At 43.2% G+C, this 13,801-nt stretch overlaps 1 protein-coding gene across 3 annotated transcripts in view; it reads right to left on the bottom strand.

Annotated features, from left to right (window-relative positions):
* uap1 (UDP-N-acetylglucosamine pyrophosphorylase 1) overlaps positions 1-9,281 on the bottom strand; it is a 45,416-nt gene extending 36,135 nt beyond the window's left edge. For all 3 annotated transcript variants that reach the window (XR_005945571.1, XM_041208985.1, XM_041208986.1), the window contains exon 1: positions 8,557-9,281. Coding sequence is in view for 2 of the 3 variants with exons in the window: in XM_041208985.1 (XP_041064919.1) it covers positions 8,557-8,842 (286 nt within the window). In the remaining variant the exon portion in view is untranslated. The remainder of the gene's footprint in view (positions 1-8,556) is intronic.
* Between the last annotated feature and the right edge of the window lie 4,520 nt (positions 9,282-13,801).

The following is a 13,801-nucleotide window of genomic DNA, read 5'->3' as shown; positions in this document are numbered from 1 at the left end:
TGTGGCCTCACCAAGGTTCTATACAACTCCAACATGATCCGCCTACTATTGTAATCTATGCCTCGATTGATAAAGGCAAGTGTCCCATATACTTTTTTCACCATCCTACTGACATGCCCCTCCACCTTCAAAAGGCTATGGACACACACGCCAAGGTCCCTTTGTTCCTCAGAACTTCCTAGTGTTCATTGAATATTTCCTTGTCAAATTACTTTTTCCAAAGTGTATCACCTCTCACTTTTCAGGGTTAAATTCCATCTGCCACTTATCTGCCCATTTGACCACCACCCCGTCTATAACTTCCTGTAGCCTAAGACACTCAACTTCACTGTTAACCCCCCGGCCAATCTTTGAGTCATCCGCAAACTTACTAATCCTACCTCCCACATAGTCATCTATGTTGTTTATATAAATGACGAATAATAGGGAGCCGAGCACAGATCACTGTGGTATGCCACTGGACACTGGCTTCCAGTCACTAAAGCATCCTTCTGTCTTCACCCTATCTCCTACAACTAAGCCAATCTTGAATCCACCTTATCAAATTACCCTGTGTCCCATTTGCATTTGCCTTCTTTATAAGTCTCCCATGTGGGACCTTGTCAAAGGCTTTGCTGAAATCCATAAAAACATCAACTGCACTACCCTCATCTACACACCTGGTCACCTCCTCAAAAAATTGAATCAAATTTATTAGGCGTGACCTCCTTCTGACAAAGCCATGCTGACTATCCCTGATCAAACCTTGCCTCTCCAAGTGGAGATAGGTACTCTCCTTCAGAACTTTTTCCAATAGTTTCCCTACCACTGACGTGAGACTCACTGGCCTGTAGTTCCCTGGCTTGTCTACAACATTTCTTAAATAGCAGAACCACATTAGCTGTTCTCCAGTCCTCTGGCACCTCCCCTATGGCCAGAGAGGAATTAAAAATTTGGGTCAGAGCCTCTGCGATCCCCTCCCTTGCTTCCCTCAGCAGTCTGGGACACAAATCAACTGGACCTGGAGATTTGTCCACTTTTAAGCCTGCCAGCACCCCCAATATCTTGTCACTCCTCATATCAATTTGCTTAAGAACCTCGCAATCTCTCTCCCCGAGTTTGATACCTTCATCCTCATTCTCTTGGGTGAAGACGGATGTGAAGTATTTGTTCAACACTCTACCATGTCCTCTGGCTCCACCCATAGATTGCCCCCTTGGTCCCTAATGGGCCCTCCTCTTTCTTTGGTTATCCCCTTCCCATTGATACACTTAGAGAATATCTTGGGATTTTCCTTACTTTTGCCAGCCAGAGCTTTCTCAAATCCCCTCATTGCTCTGCTACTTACTTTCTTAAGCTCCATCCTACACTTTCTGTATTCCACTAATGCCTCCGCTGATTTGCTTCCCATGTACCTGCCTCTCTTTTCCTTCTCATCGTATCCTGAATATCTCTGGTCTTCCATGGTCCTCTGGGCTTGTTACTCCTTCCTATCGCCCTAGAGGGAACATGTTGTGCCTGTACCTTCCCCATTTCCTTCTTTGAATGCCCCCCACTGCTCCTCTGTAGATTTCCCCACAAGTAGCTGTTCCCAGTCTGAAATATTTTCTGAAATTTGGCAGCTTTTAACAGAATAGCCACAACATAATCACTATTTGGAACATTCTCTCAGCAAATGTTAATGTATTAAAATTCCAAAATGCTGCAAATACAGCTTAATCAATCTGATTAACGAAGCATATACTAGTTAATAATACTTATACAAAGGAGTTGGTGCAGATTCAAAGTCAAATTGGGGTGGGGGGTGGCTGTGGTTGGAGTCTTTGTGGGTGGGGCTAGTCAGGGGGTGAGTGAGTTGGTGTGAGTCTGTACGATAGTTACCCAGAAGTTAGAAGTGGTTTTAATCCTTACTTTATCTGGGTTACTTTTGATGTAACACAGTCGGAACCACCTGAAGTTTGCGATTTAAATTGCATTTTCGGGTGGTTCCCAGTGCAGGGCAATCGTCCAAGGGAAGTTTGCACTTCCCAGGCAATTGCCAAACAAACCTTACCTGGGAACATCCAGTGGGGGCACCCCAGCACATCTTTGGGGTACCTCCTAGTTATACTGCCCTGGAGCTCGGAAGTTATGGCCCATGTGTGCACAACCATGCAAAAAAATTAAAGTATCATGCATTGAAATAAACAGGCCACACACAGAACGTTTAGACGGAATATTGATCTTACAGATGTGGCTCAATTTGTTTGATAATGTTCTGCTGAAGCACCTTGGGGAATTACACATTTTGTTAAAGAAATCAAAACGAAATGAATCAGCATTACACTGACAAACGGGTACTGTCAAAGCTTACTTATCCCATACAGACTACAGCTTTTCTTTTTGCGTATTGAGTCAGACAACTTCACACTTGTGTCTGCAGCCAGGACAGCAAAATAATTTACAGCAATGTTAAACAAAAACCAAAATTGCTAGAAAACCTCAGCAGGTCTGACAACATCTGGGCAAGATGTTGATTGAACACCATTTTCATGAAGTAATACAAGAAAGATGACTTTTTTAAAAAATGATTATTTTTAGAAAATATATTTATTTTAACTCAACTTAATTTGTGACAATCATGTCAAGTGCTCCCACACAAAACTGGAGCAATTACCTCAAATTTAGTTTAGGCAAAGAGTGTAATATTATATTTGCCGTTCTTTCCACCGACGTAGCCAAGCGTTTCCAACATTTCTGGTCTTTGATACCTTAAATTTACAGTGGACAATAGCTGCATACATGCAAAAAACCAGCAGATGCAATGAAAAAAAAAGTCTAGCAAGTCATAGTGAACCAGTGTTCAAACTTACATAGCAATGATTTTACACAAGCGATTTTTGCAACAGCACAGTTGTTTTACTGTGCTCAAGGTACACGCTTAAATTGCTAAAGTTACTGATTTTGAAACTAATTCTTTTTTAGAATTGCACATGTAGACATATAAATTTTGTTTCTTTCATAGTTTAACAGGTTTTAGGAAAGAATTTGATTTGGAGCAAACTTTGGGCCATATCCAAATGCAGATTAGCTTTGTGTTCTGGAAGTATAGAGACTTTTCTACAACTAGTTTGCATATAAAATAGCAGTGTTTATTGCACTAACTAATAGATATCCTGTGCTTAAAAGTAGGATGCCGTAACAAAAGCTTTACATAGGGCTCATCCTCATCCTCCTGTTGGCTTCAGTAGAAATCTGATCAACAGAGCAACCATTCACACAGTTAATATCTGTGCCTTTCCAGAGTTGTCCAGGAATGAAAGAAATCAAACCATGTATCTTTTCATAATTGCATCAGGCTGAGAAACATTTATAGGATACAAAATACAACAGAGCTCTTTCTAGAAACTCTCTCTTAGCTGGGTGCACATGAAAATTAAATCTTAAAAAATGAAAATATTGGAAACCTCAAAGACAAAATGTGGGAAATACACAGTGGTCAGCATCTGTAAGAGAAAAGACTGAGGTTTCAAGGATGTATCCTTCAGACTAATTTGCCAGCAATACCATTGTACTTTCAACTTGTATGTTTGTATATATTTATGCACTACTGTTTTGTGATCTTACTCAGGGTCACTGGACAAACTTGGATTAACAAATAGTGCAGGAACTTACTATGTAATGCTGACAAAGAAAGTTTAAAATTAAATTTCAGTCTATTTCAATTTATTACACAATATCAGTGAAACAGAGACTAAGGGGTTATTTTACCATTGGCCATAAAATTAAGGTAAGTGAATTGCTAACAGAATGCCCCAAAGGCATAGATTCAAAATTCTCCTAAAAATATCCATTGTATCGGCCAGGAAAATGTTGCCAAGCTAATGCTTACTTGGCTAGTGTCATTCTATGACCAGTTTAAGTTGAAGGGACCTTTTAACAATTAAGTAACAAATAAATTGACATAATAGTTTTAAGTGAGCTGCAATCTCTTTTGGGTTTTAGAATTAGACTGAAGGATACATCCTTGAAACCTCAGTCTTTTCTCTTTACAGATGCTGACCACTGTACTTCCCACATTTTGCCCTTGAGGTCTCCAATATTTTCATTTTTTAAGATTTAATTTTCATGTGCGCTGTGGAGGAATAATACCTGTATAATTGTGAATGAAATAAACTACATGTATAATTGTGAATGAAATAAACTACATGTATAATTGGGAAAGGAAATTAAAATCCATGTATAATGAAATTACTGTAGAATGTCCCCAAACAGTCAAGCAGCCAGCACATAAATTAGCAAATCAAAGGGCCAGTGCCACCTTCCCAGACTAAGGGGCTCCAGATGTGATACGGTTGCAAAATCCAAGGGAAAAAAAAACTTGTGTGTGCATTGCCCAAGATATGTAGCCATTAACACTATTTATTTGCTGAACCATCGACATCGTCCTATTTCCTGAACCATTGACATTGTCAAGTCTATTTGCTAAACCATTGACATTGTCATGTCTAATCGTTAAATCATTAACACAACTGCTATCCTTTGAAGCCATTTGAAACTATTGTAATTGCCCAAGTTTCTGTCACGAACCTTTTGCTATACCTATGTGTGTAAAGAGGTGTTAGTCAGAGACTGGTTCGCTCCATTGTATGCGACTAGGCTCTCCATGATATCACGATTTTAATGAAGACTTCCTAGACAAGCCTCCACGGTCCGAGTGTTTACTCCGTTTTTCTGCAACATGCACCCAGCTAAGAGAGAATTTCTAGAGAGCTTTGTTGTATTTTGTATTCTATAAATGTTTCTCAGCCTGATGCATTTATGAAAAGATACATGGTTTGATTTCTTTCATTCCTGGACAACTCTGGAAAGGCACCGGTATTAACTACGAGAATGGATGCTCTGTTGATCAGTTTTCCACTGAAGCCATCAGGAGGATGTCCAAGAGTCCTATGTAAAGCTTTTGTCATGGCATTCTACTTTTAAGCACAGGATATCTATTAGTTAATTTCTATACTTTGGGTTTTCCATGTGCTTCTGTGAATCTGTTATGTCTTTGCTACTGCCATTTATATGCCAGTAAATCTGGTCTGTTCTGTTCATAGCAAGTGTCCTCTGCAATTACTTTCTTTTCAATATTTTAAAATTTTGTACATACCTCAACCACTTATTTCTTAATGTACAGCTTAAATTTTCTAATCTTTTTTCATAATTCAACTTCACATTTGTGATCAATCTTTTTGTTCTTCCACCATCCACAACATAATTCAACTGTCAAAACACATTCCTTTTTCTCACCTTGCCATTTTCCAAAGGGGCAGTTCCATCTGTGATACCCTGGTTCACGTTTTCATCACTCCTAACTCAAACTTCCCCAGATAGCTCCCCATGCAAAAATACGAGTTGCATCACCAGCTCATTTACCCCCTCCAACATCACTGTTTAGGGGTTCAAACAACATTTCCATGAAAAAGCAATTTACACATGTCCTCTATCCTATCATACTGTATATGTTGCCAGCATGCAGTCTCCTCTACATCAAAGAAAAGGATAAAACAGCAAACTGGTAACCCTCAAGTGTGATCCTATGGGTCATCACTTTAAAACCCCTACTTCTCCAAAGCACATATTAGCTTCAAAAATATTTCATTTTTCTCCTAGGCATTCTACAAGCCTCTGGGGCAAGCACTGACGTCAGTAACTTCAGACTTAATTAAAACCAGTTTGAAAATGATGTGGCTAAGTTTTCCATCTCTCTCATTTCCCCAGACACTTTCTTGGCTATTTACACATCCTTTGTCTCTTTAGGTGTCTTAATCTCTCTTAATGCTCATTTGTACTCTTACAGAATTTAAAAATCTGTAACCAAAATATTAACTTGTATGCTCTTTCCATAAATCCTGACTAACCTATATCTGTTTACAGCATTTTCTGCTTTTGTTTTACATTTCCAGCATCTAAAATACTTTACTCTTCTCTCTCCATTTCATTGCATTTTCTCCAAAGCACATGGCTGTTTTGGTAACCATAATGAACACTGTGGTTCAAGTGTTGCCTGACCAGTTAATTACCTGACCCCAGAATTGCTGGAAACTGCCACTTAACTGTTCTGCCCTACATCTTATCATTTGTTTGTTTTTGTAATTACTTTCCCACTTGGTTAACTCACCACTTTTAATGCTAGAACAATCACTTGATGGTCACTGCCCACAGTCTACCAATTTAATCTTATTCATTGTATTTATGTAAATGCAAAATTCATAGACTGTCAATGTTGAACTTAAATTGCTGTTTTATCAATCCAATTCTAAATCATTCTGCTAATCTTTTAATGCATCCTCAATACAACCAATCTTTTAGCGTGGAATTGAAAAGATTCCATGGGACACCTTGGCCATTGACACCAACCATGATATCAATGATAAAAGCAAAAAACTGCGGATGCTGGAAATCCAAAACAAAAACAAAAATACCTGGAAAAACTCAGTAGGTCTAGCAGCATCTGTGGAGAGGAGGCACAGTTAACGTTTCACGTCCAAATGACCCTTCAACAGAACTAAGTAAAAATAGAATAGAGGTGAAATATAAGCTAAAACAAAAACAGAATTACCTGGAAAAACTCAGCAGGCCTGACAGCATCAGTGGAGAAGAAAAGAGTTGACGTTTCGAGTCCTCATGACCCTATGATGCTGCCAGACCTGCTGAGTTTTTCCAGGTAATTCTGTTTTTGTTTTGGATTTCCAGCATCTGCAGTTTTTTGTTTTTATTTATGAAATATAAGCTAGTTTGGGGGGGGGGGAGACAAGTAGAACTGGATAGACGGCTAGTGATAGGTGGAGATAACCAAAAGATGTCACAGACAAAAGGACAAAGAGGTGTTGAAGGTGGTGATATTATCTGAGGAATGTGCTAATTAAGGGTAGAAAGCAAGACAAGCAAGGTACAGATAGCCCTACTTGGGGGTGGAGTAGGGTGAAAGCTAAAAGGTAGAGATAAAACAATGGATGGAAATACATTTAAAAATAATGGAAGTAGGTGGGAAAAGAAAAATCTATATAAATATCTACAGATACTGCTAGACCTACTGAGTTTTTCCATGATATCAATGATGCTCTCAGTGTTTAGTTCGGAACCACTAACTACTTCCAAGTTCAGTAGCACATGTTAATCATCTGAAGGATTTGTTTTCTGTCATATATCTAATTCCAAACAATCACAATACTCTACATTAAGAATACAATTTTTTTGCCTTTCAGCATACACAATGGCCTCAAAATTAACAGTCACATCTAAATGATGTTTCTAAAAACTCTACACAATAGAATACATGTTAGAGACAGGCAAATTATAAGCAACAAGTGTTATCTGAAACCATGAATCATTCTACTTTAAAATTATGTCATTAAATTGTCATGTATCTGAAAAAACTAGCTGTGAAAGACAAGCACAGCCCCACAAAACATCTGCGGTCAAGTTAGTCTTGCATTGCAACAGTATTGCTTTAAAGGTTCGTGCAGCAGCATGTGTATTACAATCAGACTGTCTAAAAACTGTGGAGGGGTAAAGACTGCCACCATTTTCTTCATCTATGGAATCAACACTGATGTATTATTTTAATTTACCAGACAGCTTTCCTCAAACTTTTTCATTCAAATCTAGCTTTCAGCAGGAAGAATAGTTTCCAAATGATACGCTGCATCAAATAACTGTCCCTGCCACTTTGCCACACTTAACCAATTCCATCATTGCACCCACCATCCCACAGCATTCCTCTCATACCATCCCCCATCCCGTTCCTTCCACCCTCTCTCATTCCATCTCATTCATTGCTCACATAAAAAAACAATCTCGCCAGCCTGGGTAACTTTATTGTTGGGGCTCCCCTTGCCATCTGTTGTTTTTGTTCTCCACCACCTCCCTTACCTGCCATTTCCACCACACACACCAGTAACACATACACCACACGCTTCAAGTCCTTCATGCGCTCCAGGCGCCTCTGTTGGCGCTTGGCACCACTAGCCCAACTAACCAACTCCTTACTTAAACTGACCCCAGCTCCTTAAACTGACCGTCACAACAGGGTGGGCAGGCAAAAGAAAAAAGTCATCGTTTCCGTTTTTATCAAAGACAGTAAGAGAAAGCGTGCAGCGGTTTAACAAAACCGAAATACCAGGTTTATCAACAAATAAGGGTGAAGACGACCAATAAAATAAATAAAGCAGCAACCAAAAATAATGAGTTTACTGCGGCATCTGGACCCAAATGGATAACCGGGATGTAAACCATGGGCATATGCACCCCATATGCTAGACAACACAAAAGTTTTTATTTGCCTTCCTCCCCTGTGGGGAGACCCTTTCGCTGGCCGCCCGGCCAGCACCTCGCTTCGGTGGCGATCCGACGTGTCCCAGTGCATTGACGTGGCTAGTCGGTTGTGGAAGCATCACACGGGACGGTGGGTTGTCGATCTGATGTATTCGGGGCACCGTTGGATGCAGGGTGGCTGCTTCTCCCTCCCTTCCCCTTCCCTCCCCAGGTGAAGTGTTAAATTCCCCCGAAAGCGGATTTCAAAAGTCACGGTATTGGCTTAGCTCTTACCCTCTGCCTCCCATTCGGGTAGCCGCTCCCGGTCTCTGGTCACGCTGCCCTGCACTTCCCTGGGCACCGGTTCCATCTGCTCGTCCATCTGCTGCTGCGGCGCCGTCATCACCTGCACGGCTCGGCCGAAGAAGCACATGATCTCGGCGAAGTGGCAGCCGCTCAGGTCGCCCAGCAGCTCGGCTCGCTCGGCCTCGTTCAGCTCGTCCCAGAAGCGGAGCAAGTGAGCCTGGCCGGCCCGCTCCAGCTGCTCCCGCTGGACGGCCAAGTCCAGGTCCCAATCCATCCCCTCCCCTCCCCCCTTTCACCTCACCAGCTGGGGCCGCGCGAGCCGCCTGGACCAACCGACCCGCGTTCGATATTCGGTTCAAACCGAGCGCGAGCCCAACGTTATGAGCTTGGTTAAAATATCTTGTTATTAGCAATTCTTTTTTTAAAAAAAAAATCTATATTTATATATCTTGAAATTTCAAAATTGGAGCGGATTTACTGAACGCCGAATGGAATTTAAAATTTATAATCCTTCCAACCGTCTCGGTTCGGACCGTTAATACGGTGAGTAGGCCCGGATTTTTTTTTAATAAATAAGTAAAGAAAAGTTAACATCAATTTTTCAGCAGCCAGGTAAAACTCTACCAGGCTGATAATATCCACGCCTTTCCGTGTCCGGGTACAGTCATATTTAAAGTCATAGCATCGTAAAAGCCGGCAACACAAGGGGTTGATGGACACGCATGAGGTTGTATCGCCCCGCCCCTCTCTCTCTCTCTCTCTCTCTGGCTGTCATGTCCTCACCGCCGCTGCCTGAGCGCCTTCCCCTCCCCACTCCATCCACACGCAGCAACCCGCCCCGCTCCCATTCCTCCCGCCAGCCTCCCTGACGTGGCGATGCCGCAAGCTCTTGCTGAGGCCAGGACCCGCCTACAGGCAAACGCAAAGTTGGCGCCGCCTATCAACGGGACGGCAACAAACAGGCGACTGCCAGAGGTACTGCGGCTTAGTATCTCCTCACCCCAGATTGGCATGACATCCTCATCCGCATTCCCACAGTATATTCCTGGTGACACATTTAGGCGTGACACCCAGAAAATCTAACCACCCCCCAACATTAACGTCTACTGAATTCCACCCCCCCCCCCCACAATTTCTTGGGGTTACCATTGACGGAAATTGAACTGGACCAGCCATATAAATAAGACAAGAGCAGGTCAGAGGCTGGGAATTCTGCAACTGGTAACTCACCTTGTGAATCCCCAAAGCTTCTCCACCATCCACGAGGAACAAGTCAGGATTGTGATGGAATACTCTTCACTTGCCTGGATGAGTGCGACACCAACAATACTCGACAGAACAAAAACAGAATTACCTGGAAAAACTCAGCAGGTCTGGCAGCATCGGCGGAGAAGAAAAGAGTTGATGTTTCGAGTCCTCATGACCCTTCAACAGAACTAGGTGAATTCAAAGAAGGGGTGAAATATAAGCTGGTTTAAGGTGTGTGTGTGTGTGTGTGTTGGGGGGGGGGGGGGTTGATTTGGGTGGGGGGGAGAGAGGTGGAGGGTGGTGGTGTGGTTGTAGGGACAAACAAGCAGTGATAGAAGCAGATCATCAAAAGATGTCACACACAACAGAACAAAAGAACACATAGGTGTTAAAGTTGGTGATATTATCCAAATGAATGTGCTAATTAAAAATGGATGGTAGGGCACTCCAGGTACAGCTCTAGTGGGGGTGGGGGGAGCATAAAAGATTTAAAAATATTTAAAAATAATGGAAATAGGTGGGGAAAGAAAAATCTATATAATTTATTGGAAAAAACACCCAAACCAACCCCCCCCCCCCCCCCCCCCCCCCCCCCCCACCCCACACACACACCTTAAGCCAGCTTATATTTCACCCCTTCACCTAGTTCTGTTGAAGGGTCATGAGGACTCGAAACGTCAACTCTTCTCCGCCGATGCTGCCAGACCTGCTGAGTTTTTCCAGGTAATTCTGTTTTTGTTGTGGATTTCCAGCATCCGCAGTTTTTTTGTTTTTATACTCGACAGAATCCAGGACTTGATGGGCATCCAATCCATCTCCTTGAACATTCACTCCCTGTACCACTGATGTACAGTGGCAGCAGTGTGTACCATCTACAAGATGCACTGCAGCAAGTAACCAAGGCTCCAGGCCAGCTCTTTCCAAACCTGTGACCTCGATGACCTAGAAGGACAAGGACAGCAGTACTCGGTAACACCACCACCTGTGAGTTCTCAAAGCCACACACCATTGTGACTCGGCACTATATCGCCATTCTTTTGCTGTTGCTGAGTCAAAATCCTTGCACATCCTTCCTAACAGCACTGTGGGTGTACCTATACCATGTGGATTACAGTGGTTCAAGATGTCTGCTTACCACCTCCTCAAGGGTAATTAGGGATGAGCAACAAATGCTGGTCCAGCCAGTGATGCCCACATCCCATGAATGAATAAAAAAAGACTGCCAGCAATGTTCACATCCCATGAAAGAATCAATAAAACCTCTTAAAACCTTTTCTGCTGTCACACTCCCATCCTTTCCTGGCGCATAATCTCATACTCATTCCACATACACACACTCACACCCATTCTCAGTGACACTCTCACTCATTCCCAGTGACACTCCCACATCCATTCCCAGTTCACATTCTCACACCCAAATGTGTGTTTCCAGTGCACTCCCCCATACCCATGTGTGCTCCCAGTTCCCGGGGAGGCACTGGTGTAATGGTACTGTCACTGGACCAGTAATTCAGAGGTCCAGGTTAATATGCTGGGAACATGCAGTCGAATTCCACCATGGCAGCTGGTGGAATTTGAATTCAATTAATAACTTTGGAATTAAAAACTAGTCTCAATAATTGTGACCCATTGTTGATTGTCATATAAAAACACCTAGTTCACTAATGTGCTTTAGGGAAGGAAATCAGCTGTCTTTACCTGATCTTGCCTACGTTTGACTCTAGACCCACAGCAATGACCTCTGAAGTGGCCTAGCAAACCTGGCATTGACCTAGGCATTGGAAACAACAATGGCAGACCCAACCCTGTTGACCCTGCAAAATCCTCCTAACTAACCGCTGGAGGCTTATGCCAAAATTGAGAGAGCTGTCCCACAGACTAGTCATGCAACAGCCTGACATAGTCATACTCACCGAATCATACCATATAGACAATGTTTCCGACACCACCATCACTATCCCTGGGTATGTTCTGTCCCACTGACAGGACAGAACCACCAGAAGTTGCAGAACAGTGGTATAATGTCAGAAAGGAATTGCACTGGGAGTCCTTCACATTGCCTCTGGACCCCATGAAGCCTCATGGCATCAGGTTAAAAATGGACAGGGAAACCTCCTGATGATTACTACCAACTACTCCCCCTCAGTTAATGAATCACTATTCCTCCATGTTGAACACCAATTGGAAAAAGCACTGAGGGCATAGAATATACCCTGGGTGAGGGATTTCAATGCTCTTCACAAGAGCAGCTCGGTAGCACCATTACTGTCTGAGCTGGCGGAATCCTAAAGGACATAGCTGCTAGACGGAGTCAGCGGCAGGTGGTGAGGGAACCAACATGAGGAAAAAACATACCTGACCTCATCCTCACCAATCTACCTGTTGCAGGTGCATCTGCTCATGACAGTATTGGTAGGAGTGACCACTGCACTGTTCTTGTGGAGACAAAGTTCCACCTTCGCATTGAGTAAACCCTCTGTCATGTTCTGTGACACTACCACTGTGTTAGATGCAATAGATTTTGAACAGATCTAGCAGTTAAAACCTGGGCATCCATGCGGTGCTGTGGGCTACCAGCCGCAGAATTGTATTCAACCATAATCTGTAACCTCTAGGCCTGGCATATCACCCACTCTACCATTACCATCAACCTGGGTTCTTAACCCTACTTCAATGAAGAGTGCAAGAGGGCATGCTAGGAGCAGCGCCAGGCATACATAAAAATGAGCTGTCAATGTGGTGAAGTTACACCACAAGACTACTTGCATGCCAAACAGCAGAAGTAGCATGCAATAGACAGAGCTAAGCGATTCCATAACCAGAGGATCAGATCTAGGCTCTGCAGTCCTGCCACATTCAGTTGTGAATTGTGGTGGACAGTTTAACAACTAACAGGAGGAAGAGGCTCCACAAATATCCCAATCCCCAATGATGGGGTAGCCCAGTAAATCAGTGCAAAAGACAATACCGAGGCTTTTACAACCACCTTCAGCCAGAAATGCCAGGTGGATGATCCACCTTGACCTTCTCCTGAGGCCCCAGCATCACAGATGCCAGGCATCAGCCAATTTGATTCACTCCACATGATATCAAAAAATGGCTGAAGGCACTGGATACTGCAAAGGCTATGGGCCCTGACAACATTCTGGCATGAGTACTGAAGACTTGTGCTCCGGAACTAGCTGCTCCTAGCCAAACTGTTCCAGTGCAGCTACAACACTGGCATCTACCCAGGAATGTGGAAAATTGCTCAAGTATGTCCTGTACACAAAAATCAGGATAAATCCAACCCATCCAATTTCCACCCCATCTGTCTCCTCTTGATCATCAGCTAGGTGATGGAAGGTGTCAATGCTATCAAGCAGCACTTACTCAGCAATAACCTGTTCACTAACACTCAGTTTCAGTTCCACCAGGGCCACTCAGCTCCTGACCTCATTACAGCCTTGGTCCAAACATGGACAAAAGAGCTGAACTTAAGAGGCGAGGTGAGAGTGACTGCCCTTGATATCAAGCCTGCATTTTACCAAGTGTGGCATCAAGGAGCCTGGGCAAAATTGAAGACAATGGAAATTGGGGGAAAACTTTCCACTGGTTGGAGTCATACCTAGCACAAAGGAAGATGGTTGAGGTTGTTGGAAGTCAATCATCTCAGCCCCGGGACATCACAGCAGGAGTCCCTCATGGTAGTGTCCCAGGCCCAACCATCTTCAGCTGCTTGTTCAATGACCTTCCCTCCATCGCAAGGTTAGAAGTGGGCATGTTTGCTGATGATTGCACAATGTTCAGCACCATTTGCGACTCCGCAGATACTGAAACAGTCTGTGTCCTTATGCAACAAGGCCTGGACATTATTTATGCTTAGGCTGATAAGTGGCAAGTAACATTCATGCCACACAAGTACCAGGCAATGACCATCTCCAACAAGAGAGAATCTAACGACCACCCCTTGACATTCAATGGCATTACCATTGCTGAACCCCCC

The sequence above is a fragment of the Carcharodon carcharias genome, chromosome 16, assembly GCF_017639515.1.
Source record: "Carcharodon carcharias isolate sCarCar2 chromosome 16, sCarCar2.pri, whole genome shotgun sequence".
NCBI classification, from domain to species: Eukaryota; Metazoa; Chordata; class Chondrichthyes; order Lamniformes; family Lamnidae; genus Carcharodon; species Carcharodon carcharias.
The sequence above is the reverse complement of the archived record's forward strand: the minus strand, read 5'-3'. Positions and strand labels throughout refer to the sequence as shown.